The 15,350-nt window shown below is 39.5% G+C and overlaps 1 protein-coding gene across 3 annotated transcripts in view; it reads right to left on the reverse strand.

Moving 5' to 3' along the window:
* Positions 1-14,064, reverse strand: part of LOC136433498 (1-phosphatidylinositol 4,5-bisphosphate phosphodiesterase beta-4-like) — a 58,815-nt gene extending 44,751 nt beyond the window's left edge. For all 3 annotated transcript variants that reach the window (XM_066425777.1, XM_066425776.1, XM_066425775.1), the window contains exons 1-3: positions 13,934-14,064; positions 9,290-9,681; positions 881-961 (exon numbers count right to left, since the gene is read on the reverse strand). In XM_066425777.1, the coding sequence (XP_066281874.1) occupies positions 881-961; positions 9,290-9,382 (174 nt within the window). In that variant the 5' untranslated portion in view covers positions 9,383-9,681; positions 13,934-14,064. The remainder of the gene's footprint in view (positions 1-880; positions 962-9,289; positions 9,682-13,933) is intronic.
* Between the last annotated feature and the right edge of the window lie 1,286 nt (positions 14,065-15,350).

Genomic DNA, 15,350 nt, shown 5'->3' on the forward strand with positions numbered 1-15,350 from the left:
ACATCTGGACTTTTAGAGGCATGCCTACTTTTCCATGACAAAGGTGAAGGATACTTGATGTGCCATTCTTTTGGAATACCTTGCACATTTGTCATTACTGTGAGACAACATGAAAGAGCTCCACTGAGGCATAATGTACTAAATCAGACATTAGTAACACCCTGCAGATTCGGATGTAGCTGCCACCTCAGTAGACATGTTTTAATAGCCTTAACTGAGACACAAGAACCTTCAACTGATTCATCCATCATCCTGGGGGGTTCCTTTACCGGCCTTATGGTCATGGATCGAACAGGGATAATTGGAATTCTGCGAATTTTTGGGGCAATTCCAGGACTTTTCCAAATGGGTTGATAGGGTTCAATATCCAACTCCTTATCTCCTTGTGCAGCAATGGTCTGGAAAGTAATGTAGTTGATAAATGTTCTTATCTCCAATACTGGGGTCACTTATGTATGAACTCCCAGTAATAATTTTTTATCAGACCCTCAGGCTCAAAAATTGCATTATGTTGGCATCACTATGAAGCTGTGGTGTGTGCACATTTTATCGACGTTGTGCCTCTGGGAGATAATATTTGGACACTAACATGAACAGTGTTTTTTTTTTCTCCATTTTTCTCAGTTTGACTTCATTTTTGGAAAAATATTTGTTTGTTTGTTTGTTTTAGGTACAACCCATGGAGGTTGAATAATTATGACGCCATCTCCACACGTCTTCTCCGGGAAATTCTCAAAACTGATTGAAAGTTGGTTTGGCCCGGACTGGAGGGACATTGCCAGATGGGATAGATACCCTGAGTAATGGCACTTTTGCTCAACCAGGAGAATGATGCATATGAACTGTAGTAACCTCTGGGCTACTATAAAATCCCCCATACCTTGCCTTCTGCTTTCCAGTAGAGGAAGAAGCCATACTCATCAGTCTTGAAGGTGCAGTCAAATTCCACTGAAGACGACTCCTGGGCAGAAGAGAAGAAAAAAATGAGCCAGATTTAGTAAAGCTCAAGAAAGATACATTTCGCATCTGTTCCAGAGCAGGGATATAAGTTATTACTGGTTACAATGCTTCAGGAAAGATGCTGCCATTCTTAACATTCTGTCATTGACTGTCAACATTCCAATAAGATGGTAAGATTTTTCTAGACTGTCTAAATTCATGTTTTAGATCTGGTTCCTTTTCTTGATGAGGCTTCTTTAATTCATATTTAAAAAATCATTACAGCCACCTATGATAAATGTATGGCAGATGTCTCTGAGTACTGTATATCATTCTAAATACTTTTCATACTGACACATATCAATCTTAGGACACACCATTTTCATTTCTTGGTTAACGGAATTTTAAAAAAAATGCTAGATTGGAAAATTAACAGGAAAACAGAATCTCAGAGGAAAGTTTGTACTTTGGTGCACACAATTTCAGGGAGTGAACAGGGTCAGGTGCAAGTTTTCACCCCAGCCTTCTGTTTTCATGCTTTTGTTTTGGCTAAGATTTTTAAAAAATCTGTTAATCATGAAATTAAATTGGTGTGGCCTTAAGGAGAAATTGCAACATTTCTTTCAAGATTGTTCCCAAGAATCTGGATATTTTTTTCAAAACCCCAAGGATTTTATCAAACGCCTCTTGAGATCTTTTTAATGCATCTTGCTATCATTTTAAAATATCCTGAGATTGTTTAGAACATCTCCAAATTAAGTGAAAACATCTCAAGATTAAGTCAAAACACCTCAAAATTTAGCACAAAATCTCAAGATTTTTTAAACAAATCTCACAATCTTTTTATTTTAAATGAAGTGTGAAGACCGCTGCTGGGGGTCATTAGGATTTGTTGGGTAAAAGAGTTTTTCAAATATCAAATAGGGCTACTTCATCTAAATCCGGGATTTCAAATATATCCGAGATTTTTAAAAACAAGGTATTTAGGGATATATGCTAGATGCAACATCAGTTATATGACCAGAAATGCAAACTTGAAGACTAACATGTTCAGAACGCTGCCTGAAAAGCTTTGATAACCCTGCATTCAAAGACGACAATGTCAAAAACTTTCCGCCCCAGAATGAAACAGACTGACCTCATCATGGGAGGATTTGAACTAGTGTTCGTTTGCTGGAACAAAGTGTTGCTTGCGACTTGGCCGTGAGGAACTTTTGTTGTGATTTTTTGTGTGCTTAGACATATTTTATAGACAAGTTTATATCTTTAACACTCTCTTCAACCCAAGAAAGGAACAACAGCTGCTTTAGAAAGGTAATTAGCAGCAAGATCATTTTCAGGAGTATTCTTTTCGCGGAAAACAGTTAGGCCACACCAATTTTATTTGTTGATTCTCAGATTTTTTCCCAAAAAAATGGAACGACAGGGGGAAAAAAATGTAATAAAAATTTTGCAAATATAGTCTGGGGTTAAGATAAGGGTTCACATAACATAAAGAATAAGAGGATTCTTCAAGTTTCAGCTTTGTATGGCTCATTTTATGCAATGAACCCCTTTCTTTGATCAAGTACTAACAAAGTTTTGATAAATGATAAATTATAACTTATGATAATATGTAACCACACTCCTTTATGACCTACAACTGAACAAATAGTGAAATCGTGAGTAAAAATTTGTGAAAGGGAATAGTGACCCATTTTTTTTGGGGTCAAATTGGGAAAAACAGGAGAGGCTATTCAGAGAAGCGACAAAAAAAATTAGTGCGGCCTTACGCCGCAACAAAAACACCGCCGCATTCAACGCCACTTGCGGGCCTTTTAAATGCAATTTTTTGCATGAACAGGACTAGAGAAGAAATGCAATATGTAAGCACCAGTGACAAATGTAATCTACGATATTGAGATATAAGTTATTATAACAGAAAAAATTATGGTTTATTGTTTTGCCAGATTGGTTTCAATTAACTCTTATTGGAAAACTCCTGGATTTAGGTGAACTAGCGTTACAAATTACAATGTATGCAGTTGAAGCTGTAAAAGGCTACAAAGACTAGTCCAAAGTGCTCTACTCAGTCCAATATCAATCTGCTAGCTGTTAGTCTTTTTGATTATATGGCTAAAAGACAAATTACCTGAATGGCAGTTCCTTCCTATGGCCAAGCCTGCTCTGCATTATCATACTGTTTTACCTAGCAAACATTATAACACTGATTCTAAAAAGCCTTGATAGTTTTTCAACAACAAAATTCTCACTCTCACACCCATGTAAGCACCCAAACATTCAAGTGAGGAATTCAAACATCTCTCAGACTGATCGAGGGTTTACGGTGCAAACCAAAACACAGCCGACAGAATCAAAGCTAAATGTCAAAATTCATTACAGGCCACATGGGTATTTGTTGAAAGGTCCATGTGCTGAGGCTGTACCAATTTGCGACCACTGACAATTCATGTGACAGTAACCGATCAAAAAGAAGCTGACATCATATTGATTTCATTGTTAAATGCCAAAGTGGAATGTCAACATAGAATTAACAACAATGCAATACATTAAGCAGACTGAACATTATCTTGAAGCCATTATCGTGCAATTAATCCTTTTGAACTTTTGTGTCAAAACAGATAACGCAAACGGTGGTTTTCAGCCCACGTTGCTATATGGAATAGAACAGCTGATATTTCACCGAATTATCTCTGATGATAAATTGATAGATAAAGTCACAGTCACACAGCAGTAGGTAAAGCCAGCAAATTTGACTTTCATATACGCTCGCAAAAACGCAGTGATGCCTTTCATGATGAATAAAAATGCTCTGGAATACTTGTGTCCTTGAATACAATATACATCCTTTCTCAACTGAGCCCAAACTGCTTTTTGATGATCACACAGACAAGACACATATGGAGATAGTGGCATACATATCACTGTCTGTTGATAAGCAGACGATGAATTGTTACCTACTATACTAAGGCAATAGCTGCTATGCAGTGTCTGTACCTATTTCCTGTAGTCAATGAAATTTTAGTGCACCAAGGATTATACAGACACGTGTCCTCCACCGGTCATGCACTGTTGACAAAATACACTAGAAGCCTTGGAAAGTAAACAGCACAGATCCTGGATGTTACCATGGAACAGCCTTGTCTGATTGTCTGACATGTATATATGCACGTCAGCTGAAATGAACACAAGGTTACAAACTTACATATCCCCCTCCCCCAATTGTATTGAACACTCCCTTAGGTACAGAATAAGACTGTGACCTGCATCCCTGCAAAGGCATTAAGAGTCAGAAACGAGTTCTTTGACATTCAACAGTGCCTGCAAGGCCTCGGCAATATGACTCTCTGTTTAACGGACTTGGATGGGGGCTTTAGAAAAGATGGCAACTTTAGGAATATCAATTAGACTTATCAACTAGAATTAACATTAAATTCTACATTCTAATTAACAGTTAGAAGTTACCATTTCTATCTTCAATGCTGTAAAGCTTGTCTAAAACAATTTGCAGGTATAAAACATAAATAAACAGGCTAGGTTTTTACAGTTCAGAGGTTAAGTGAGCTGGAAATCCATTTTAAACGTTGTACATGATCCACTGTAACAAGTGAAAAGAAATTCTGAAGAAGGCTGTGTTAAATCTGCCTGTGTGTGAAGACTTCCTGTATCCAGGGATACAGCAAACCCTGACAGGCTCAGCTGATATTTGATCGATACCCGTACATGCCAATTGAGGTTGCAGTTTTCCAGGGAACGGTTTTCTCCAAATGTCTTTGGCATTTCTTCTGAATACAGAATAGCCTATAGCTATCTGGAAAGTCAGCTCTTCTGATAGATAGCATTTATCTACAATTGAAGAGGATATCTCCCAGATTCAAATTCAAAGTTAACAGCTTACTGCTGTCTATGTGCTACAATGTATTGTAATACAGTTGCATTTCAAAAATAAACAAAGAAATTTGAAGTTCAGTAACACCTTGCAGCGCTTTAACTAAATATGTTTCTGTATGTTTGTATGCATGTATGTACATCAGATTGTTGAGTAACATAGCTTTCCTTTTCTATGCACCAACTACTACTAAAACTACAGAAGTCAGTTGGCAGGGACACACCTTAGACTAGTTAGAGCATCTCATGTTTATCAGGTGTACACTGTGATAAAGGCCACTCAGGTGCAGGAGTTCCTGTGTCTGGGTGAATACAAAGATGGAAACCTTCCCCGGCACCTTGCTCCCTGCTGATTCCCAATTTAGGTCAATTTCCACCTGATTACTGTGGACTAACAATTTGCCATAATTGTATTCTCCTGTTGCATCCTCAGGCCTGACAGTTGTTGTTCAGTAATATAATACAGAATAGTGAAATGTCGAGACAAATTTCTTCCACGCCATCTGGACGGGATACCACTCCAATCTTGTCTTGTCAATGCAAATGTTGCAAATCCCATTCAGTCAGTGATAAATAATGATGGACAAGCATTCACCTGTTTTGATTTTTTGTTTTGATTTGCTACATTGACATTGAATAATCAAATATCTTTTCGGTAAAACTTCAAGGCAAGGTTTTACATGCCCAAGACCACCCAGCGATGTTCATTGCTATTTTCTTTAGCAGGTACATGTACATATGTAACGTTACAGGCGGTGACAGTAGTACACAGTGTGTATGTGAGATAAAGCCTCAGACCCGTCACTGGTATTAGTGGTAACATACAGCAAACCCTGCAGGCCTTCTAGCTGCTCTCTGGTTTATCTTAAGAAACTTGCCCTTGCAAATCCATCCCTAAGCTCATCAAACAAAGATCAGGTGGTTTGAGCCTCACTTTACCGGAAGATATTTTGAACACTTCACTGCTGTTAGTGTTACTGTGCAGGAAGAATGCGTAATGCCGTGTTAATGTGTCAGCTTCAGAAATACAGCAGATAATCGTGAAACAAAATAGAGTTCCACAGTCTCATATCTTTACCAAATAATGCCAGCTTTTTCGAGTGATGTATCATAGAACTAATTTTTCTCACTGATTATGCTAATAAGGTTCTCATTTGATAATCTATTTCAGTTGATCATCTTCTCTTCCCAAATAACTGTTGTCCAAAGTATGAAAGAATTTCATCAATTATGCAAATGAAGTAACAATTTGCATGATTCATGTTCAACTTCCAAATGCTGCAAGTATGAAATTCCTGTCATTCACTGTCTGTGGAATTATAATATTTTCTCATTCATTATGAATTAGGTCTTCATTTGCATGATTCATATCTTTCTTTTCAGTTACGTATGTCACATGTTCGAATAGTCACGAAATGCATTGGATTCATAAATTTTCCTCATTGATCATGCATATCACATCCTGATTTGCATAATTCAATCATGTAAATTATCATACCTGCATGCATAGAATCATGATCTGTTGACCCCTTCTTAAGGGTTATCCTTTTTCAAAAAATTTTAAAAATGCCCCAACAAGCTGCTAGGGGGCTCAAAGCTATGTCACCTATTTTCGGAATTCGTCACTTCTTTCAGTGCACTCCAATTTGGTGACCATACCATATTCATCAGATCAGATGAGTACAAGCCACTAGGGTAGGGTACCCACAGTCTAATCATTTTGAGGTCTCATCAAGACCTTAACCCACATACCGAATATCTGGACAATCCATCCCGGCATTCTTGAGTTGTTGAGTTGACAGACCAACAAACACACATATGAACGCACCCGAATACATAACCTTCTTGGTGAGGGTAATTGCCTTATAGCATCAATTACCAGCTAATTCTAATTGGTGGGTCTAGTGCTTTCTTTAGTAGAACACTCTGGATTCTAGATTTCGAAAGAGAAGGGCTGGGGATAATGGTTCAACCAAAGTTCTAGGTGGCAAAAAAAATGATTGCAACTACCTACATGTAACACTCCTGCCCCTTCCATGGATAGATGCAAGTACTAATTTCAGAGGGGATATCTAAGGCATTAAAACCTGCAGGATTTAGCCAAATTAATTTATCTGATAGGTCCTTGAGAAAAATCCTCATCAAAAAAGATACCAATGGACCTAATACAGGACCCTGAGATGATCTGGTATCCTGCTTTCCATTCCATCATTTCTTCTCTCTTAACTCTTCTTTTATTGCTATTTTACAGCACCAGACTCGGAGACATTTCACTTGAACTCCATGCACATGTTTTTTTCCACTGCTCACGTGCATCACCATCTAGATCAGGAGAAATATTCATTATTGATTGAGCTATGACAGAAATGACTTGTCCCTGGATGTCTCCAATCAACTCCCTAATTGGTGGAGTCTTCCTCTAATTACTAATAATGATGTCTCTTTGCCTCTGATTACACTAAAGCCATCAGTTGTCTGATGGCTCAGATTGACTTTTAATAAATCCTGGCTGTCCTTACATAACAGAATATATTATGGTTGATTGGAAAGCATAATTTCCATTTCTGTTACAATTTGTTAATGGTTACAGGGACATCACTGCAAGAACCAGGAAAACCACAATCATGACGATAATGGCATTTGAAATAAGTGGTTGTATAAGGCTAGTGCTTGTGCAACAGAATTCATGTTTTGTGCTGGGAGTTGCAGAACGTCATGTAACCTTTTGAACTTAATGCTGCCAAGAATTATTTGTAGAAAAGTCATTTCCCATAACCATACAGTAAATCGCCCTCCAGCTTCACCTGTTTTTCAATGATGCATTCTGAGAACAAGCTGCATTCTGCACATGCAGTTAGTCATCAGGGACTGCAGTATGGACCTGACCCTAACTAGTGTTTGTCAGGATTATCATGGGCAGACATAAACATCCAAACTTACTGTCATCTCTGGCTAGTAGAGCTGACAGGCAAAAAATTAAAGGTGTCGACCAGCTTATCTCAACGCACTCAAAAGCATGGCTAGGAATACAAAATCCAAACTCGAAGGCCTAACCAGCTTCATTTTTTGGATTGGCTTTTGGACACATGATATTCAATTATTGTTTTGTTTGTAGCTATGATTTAAGACACATAAAAAAAAGACACATCACCAAATTGAATGAGACCTTACTATGATATTCTTTAAAGTCATCCTTTCACTGAAATGCATTTTGCTTTGTTTCCAGCTATGAAGTTGAGTAGTATGTCTATGTTTATACAAGTCCTTAGGCCACACCAATTCAATTTCTGGGTTAACAGATTTTGTTTTTAAATTTTTGCAAAAAAAATTCATGAAAACAGAAGGCTGGGGTGAAAACTTGCACCTGACCTCCCTGAAATTGTGTGCACCAAAGTACAAACTTTCCTCTAAGATTCTGTTTTCCTGTTGATTTTCCAATCTAGCATTCTTTTTTTAAATTCCGTTAACCAAGAAATTAAAATGGTGTGGCCTTATCATAAAAAATTAGTGGTGTAGCTGTGACTGCTGGTCTACTTTGACACAAAGCTTTATACTACTTCCAGTTTTCCTTCCAGTTTTGTTGACCATTACACATCCATCAGATCAGTGTTTCTCAGATATGCACTCACAAGATTTCCAATTCAGGTATGTAAAATGACATTTCTTGGTATTCTATTTGAAAAGTACATTCCTAGTTTTGCCACATACCATGTGGATTGGGTAATTAAAGCTTTTTTTTTAAATAGGGCATGCATAATTCTTTCAGCCTATAAAATGCTATGCTAATTCATGCCAAAGTACAATGTGAAAGAACAGGTATTCAAGAGTTTAGAAAGAACACTGGAACCATAACTGTGGACGAATACCTGTGTTCATTTTACAATTCTCCCAGCTTGAGGTCATGTTTATGCATTTAACATAACTGAGGCCATGTTGATTTGATTATATGGATGACATCATCTGGGGACCTCAAAACTGACACAAGCGTGCAAATAAAAAGAGTTGCCTTCATTATGAAATCTACATGGTCAGTAAGAATGAACAAAACTAAAAACACAGAGTATGGTATACCGAATAATAGATTTTTCATTTTTGTTATTTCACATTTTCTTCTTTGGAATTGCTTTTCAGATATTTTTTGGCAATTTATGGCCTATATGTTCTGATCTCATTATGCAGCTGCTTTGTACGATACACACTATGGCCGAATTTTTTCTTTTTTCTTTGATGGAAACAGACGAAAATTGATGCACTCGCGGATGTCATCCATATCATCAAATCAACATGGCCTAAAGAGTATGCAAAGTAGCCTAGCAAGAACATCTAACAACCTCTACAGCAACAAAAGGGGACAGCCTGTCAGTTCCCCTGTTACAAATAGCCTGCTTCAACAGTGACCCATGAATCCAACACAAGCGTTACATTATCATTTGTATGAACACTCTGAACTTTTGACACAAACCTCATCCCAGGTATGGAAGACAGCACCGTCCAGCAGGGCCTGCGGGATCTTGGGGCGCCAGCTGAACACGGATTGCTTCTGCAGCCGCTGCATCCTGGCCGCTGCCGACTACAGATCAGCCTGGGGTCTTTAAAGGTGGTGCCTTCTCTGTGCTCAGATTGCACAGTGCAGATTCACACCCTGGTCAGCAAGCATCCCTCAATGGAAAACGTCCATTCCCTGTTTGCTCAGCACATAACGCTGCTCAGAGACCCATGGCTCTCCTCCATTATTACCAGCTCTTGATGTATGCGTCAGTGTGGTGAAAGGGTCTCGACACCACCCCTCCACAAGATGTAAATATGTCTTGGCTGTAGCAAAAGCTAGGTTCTGGATAGATGAGCTGCCAGTGCCTGTCAAGAAAGGGGTCAATATTTGAATGTCAGTACACTGGGATAGGAAGAAACATGGCAGGCAGGCAGGCAGGCAGGCAGGCAGGCACACCTACGGCCACAGCTCCACAGTGGACCCACCACACAGTAACCAGGCACATCAAACAACCCCCTTCGGCACACACCACCGCAAATAATGGGGCACGCCTGTAAATTACAGTAATTGTACTCATGACGCCTAATTTTAAGACAATCTCGGAAACCGAATTCGACCTTTAGAGTGGGTTTAATCAATGGCATTGCAAAACAGTCCGAGCGAGAGAGCTGTAAATTCAGCAAAATTGTACTCCTTTAAAAGGGTGTGTAATGTTTCAGCTGCCATTAAACATGAGATCGCGAAGAAGGTTAAAGACAAGATAACATGTCCACAAAAAGGTTGATCATCATTTTACAAGTGTACAACCCAGCTGTTTCGTTTGCTGCCTTCTTATGATTTGGGCTCTTTCTTTTAATTCCTCTACCTAAATCATGATATCAAATAAAAAATTATTTTTAGCTTGACATCTGTTCATTCAACAGTTCTAATTCCACTGAGAGAATTCAAATTTTTCTAGCTACTGCATAGATGTATAACGACGACACAATGTTCCTGCCATTCTGGTTTCATATTTTGCATGCTGAGATAGTTTTCCCCGATATATCTATAACCCCACAAGGAGTCCCCGATGTGGGTCAGCAGGCAACATAGCATGCCAACCATCATCTGCCCCAGGAGTGTCTTATCTCCGTGCTTTGCATGTCAATCTTCAACCGGCTCCTGGGTCAGCAGCTTGAACATTTCAGAAGTAATTCTTTTGACCTGCCACCACAAAATCCTCTTCCCGATACGCTTAAGGTGTTAAGATGTTTGAGGCGAACGAGTCAGAAATGTGCTGGCACTAATGGGGAATTTTCATGAAAATGCTTGCCATAGTGCAGACTGCTGTTAGCCAGTAATAAGAGCAAGACTTGCAAGGATTACACCAAGGGCAAGCTTGCAAGGTTCAATTTTATCTCTGATCTGCTACCTTGTACGATTGCAATGATGTTTCACTAATATGTCATTTCCTACTTCCTGGAATACAGCCTTCTATAAATCTTATCATCAAAAAGAATAATTTTCTTTGAATTTGAATTTTTGAAATACAAAAACGTAGTGTCCCTGACATGTCACTTGTCTTCTTTTGTCATCCTCAGTTGAGGTGTTCAAAGCCTGATGATTTTTCAAGTAGCTAGTACTAGTGTAATGCAGCTTTGCTACAACTGTATTGTAATTATGATAAGTGCTTGAGGAACAACCAAAAAATTTTCCAATTGAATGTGTACAAAATAAGAAATTAGTTTGATTAGGTAAAGATACTGATACGAATGAAGGTTCAGACTTTAGACTTGCCAATTTGTGTCAGTAGAATAAACACCTGTTGAGCCTGCTTCAAGAGGTGTTTTTTTTTCAATCATTCACATTTGTGCTGTCCTTTCACATCTAACCAGGAAACCCGCAGGTAGCGTCGTAGCGACAACAAAAGTTTCTATCTCACGGGTGATTTAACGTCACGAACCTCTGCACGAGGTCTGTCCCTCTAGGCGTGACTTTATACCTTTGGTCGAATCAAGCAGTGAAGGCATCAGCTTTTGATTTATTAAAGATTCAATGTCATTTTGCCTTTCATCCCTTCTACTCAGGGACTGATGAGTACCTTCAAATGGCAAGGGACTCTTTACATGTAAAGGTGCGGAGCCTTTCATACACGACTGGTGCTAGATCAGTCCTCATATTCATATGCTGGAAGTAACGCTATAGAAGGATGTTGAAATTTGAATACAGATGAGGAACAATCAAAATCACTTCGATTCAGACCTGCAATAGAAATGGGAATATGTGTAGATCTGTTGTTTGGCAAAAATTGAATGGTGTGGCTTTACTGTTAGTTCGTACCGATAGTGATAAATTTTATTAGTGAAGCAAGATGAAATCTCTCGAGGGCAGAAAAACAAAGGTCAAATCTCCCAATTTCCAACAACTAGCACTGCAGCGCATATTTCTCCTTTAGGAAAAGATAACTATAGCAGAACTCCATTGGTAAAAAATTGTCTGACTTTTTGAAAGTGAAAACTACTATAGTGATATTATAACGCTACTTCACCTAAATCCGGGAGTTTTCCAATAAGATATTAAAATTGAAACCAATCTGACAAACCATCCCTTTTTTCTGTTATATGTCAATATCATAGATTACCTTTGTCACTGATGCTATGAATATCATATTTCTTTATTAATACAAAAATATTGCAATTTCAAAGGACCACCCGTGGCGTTGAGACTAGGGGTGGGTACCAGTACATAAAATTCAGGTCCGGTCCAGGTCCAGAGGGTCAGGTCCAGGTCCGGACCTGTACCTGATTATAGTAGTGTCGCAGTACATAATATTTTGGAGAGCGAGACACACGTAAAAGTCTCCAAACGTCATGTCTGGAACGATATAATTTCTTAGGTTTGCACTTTGTCTCAAAATTATAACTATACTCTCCTCGCCGTCTGTTTACTCATCCTTTAAGTGTTTCTAGATATGATTCACAGCTAACGTCTTCGAAAACAACTCGTTTAATCTGCTGTTTTGTATTTTCTTAGACCAGTTATGTGGCCGCCTGCTGGTAGCCTGGTACTATGGATTTTCTAATCGGTCCATAGGCCGGTCCACTGATTTTTTACAGACCGGTTTTTTTGGACCGGTCCATTAAGAAATACCGGTTTTGTACCGGTACACGGTACCGGTACCCACCCCTAGTTGAGACCGGTGGCATTTTGTGGTGGCCTAACCGTTTTCTGCAAGGAGAATACTCCTCAAAATTATCTTGCCGCTAATTACCTTTCTAAAGCAGCTGTTGTTCCTTTCTTGGGGTAGAAGACTCTCTGAAGAGAGCGCTAAAGATATAAATTTGTCTAAGCACACAAAAATCACGACAAAACGACCGTTGAGTTCCACACGGCCAAGTCGCAAGCAACGCTTTGTTCCAGCGAACGAACATTGTAGTTCAAATCCTCCCATGATAAGGTCAGTCTGTTCTATTTTGGGGCGGAAAGTTTTTGACATCGTTGTCTTCAAATGCAGTTGTCTTCAAATGCAGAGTTCTTAACACTGACTGTCGTTAGTCTGTCAAGTTTGGATTTCTGCCAGTATTACTGATCTAGCATATATCCCTAAATACCTTGTTTTTAAAAATCCTGGATATATGTGAAATCCCGGATTTAGTGTTAACGTTATACCAAAATAATTTATTTTGGAGAATATCAGTGATTTTTTATAATAGTTTAGTTCCCTGGAATAGCCAATATTCCTTGGGTCTATAGGAAGCACTGATCATCCAGGAACTAGACAGAAGATGACATATTTCACTCCGATGACTGCCTATAGGGGTTAGTACTTTTCTCTGGTTGCTGTAACTGATCACCTGATCTGTAGGGGAAACATCTTCTCTGAGGTTATCTGTCGTCTGTCAATATTTACGGTGTTCCATCCTACAATGCGCAGGGCCCATTGTGTGAAATTTGTAACAAACACGGAATATTTAATGTACCTCGTGTCAAACAAGGGTCACTGTCAAACAAAAGTGGTCAAGATTTGAGGGGGCAGTCATGGTAATACCGTTATATCAATTATCATTATTTATATTGTTTATGCAAATGTAACATTAACAACTGCCAGTTCGGGAAGTTTAATCCTCCAGCTTGACAATTGAACAGTGAAAGTAAAAATGAAAGTTGAGCTGTGATATTGTCCACCTGGAGTTTAAGCAGATTTCTACATCTCGCCAGTTTCTCAGCTGAGATGTAAGGCCAGTGGGTGAATATAAATGTTGGACGCACGTTATCCCGATATCTGCACTAAGCATCTTGTGTGACCCAGTGTTTTGCTGTGGATTTCAAAAACAAGAAGATCGATCTAGTAAACAGCTAGAGTGTTGTATCTGAGTCTACTGCAGTCCGTTACAACACTAGCAGACACACTGTTCATGTATTTAATATTCACTAAAGTGTGGCTGTTTCCGCCCCCACACAATTTCTCGGGCCCAATGGTACAAGTCTGGGGAGAAATGTGGCTGTCTTATTGTGCACGATCCGAGCCTGGCTTTTCGAACTGTGCGGCATGAGCAGCCGAGAAGAAAGTGAGCTCCCCGCCGCCTGTGCGACTGTGGTGTACGGTGTGTGTGTATGTGTGTGTGGCAGGTGACTTACCTGTGTAGATCACGGTGTAAGGTGAGATCCCTCAGCCCGCCGCAGCTTCCTGTCTGTGCACGCTCTCTCTCCTGACTGGTACAGACGTACAGCGCCTGTGGGCGCCGGGTGTTACACCGGGACCGGTCCACTCCGCGGGATGGGGGTGGGCTGCTTACCGACCAATTTTAACGCAGCCGTTGCCGTGGTACTGTATTGGTAAACGTTATAACACACAAAACTTCAAAATGGCTCGTAACATCAGCTAGATCGCTCAGAAAAAAGATCATGGAAACTTTGGATGTGAGATTATTCCCATTTCGTAACGGTCCGGAACGGGCATTTAAAAGGTCAAGTACCAAACACCTCACAAACAATTCACAACAATCTATTCACATAAACGCCCGGTGTCCGCCCACCTGAGCGATTCGGAAAAGCCCGAACAAAGACCTAATATTTGTACAGGTTTAGACCCATGTTTTGGTACCTTGGAACTAAACAAACTGAGAGCAGGGCCAGCCCTTGCGCCTGACAGGGGAGGGAAATGTTTATGTGACTGGGGATCATCATGGCATTGTGACAGACCGCCGTACAGACTCCGCACAAGTGGTGGGCACTCGAAACATTAATAAAACGATAATAGCTCGTTCCAATAAACCCAGAGTGCGTACGAAGGTTATTATTTTCATTGTCTACCATGGTCTTGTGTGTTTTCCATTCACACATGCCCCTGTGGCCAGGGAACTAACGTTACATGTATGCATCACACTCAGAACATTACAAGCAACAGGTGCTCCACCCTTGGCGGGCAACAGCTGCTCCTATACAAAGATTACGTTTCAATAGTCAGACTGTATACATCGACTTCTGTAAAGAACATAATCTTATTGAGTACATTACCGGTCGGAAGGGGGGATTAATGGATGTGCTTGAATCATGCTGGAGAGCTTTTTTTGGACTTCATCAAAGTTCTGGCTCATGAGCATCACGCGAAAAGCCAGGTTTGGGTCATGGAGGTAGCGTTTAGACCGCCTGAGGGTAAATGTTTGAACGTAGCGCATTAATAGTATAACGTTATAACTGTTACACGCAAGCTATGATTACGATTTTCCCACCGTTGCGGCCGTTCCCTGTCGACTCTGCGGCATTTGTTGGGGTGACCGGTACACCAACAGGCTGGTACAGAGTATAGGGTAGATGAATCTTTAAACCAAGGACATTATATAAAGTCCTTGTTTAAACCAAAGATATTTCGCTTAGAATTTCTTTTTAAACAATGAATTAATGAATTAATGAATTAATGAATGAATGAATGAATGTAACCCAAGGAAAGACAGGTTTCATTCCATACTTCTTTTACTAAAACTCATACAGGACATAAAGGGACACCTTGATCTTATAGACATGTTTATCTACTAGTAGGTTAATTATGAATATT

The sequence above is a fragment of the Branchiostoma lanceolatum genome, chromosome 4 (assembly GCF_035083965.1).
Source record: "Branchiostoma lanceolatum isolate klBraLanc5 chromosome 4, klBraLanc5.hap2, whole genome shotgun sequence".
NCBI classification, from domain to species: Eukaryota; Metazoa; Chordata; class Leptocardii; order Amphioxiformes; family Branchiostomatidae; genus Branchiostoma; species Branchiostoma lanceolatum.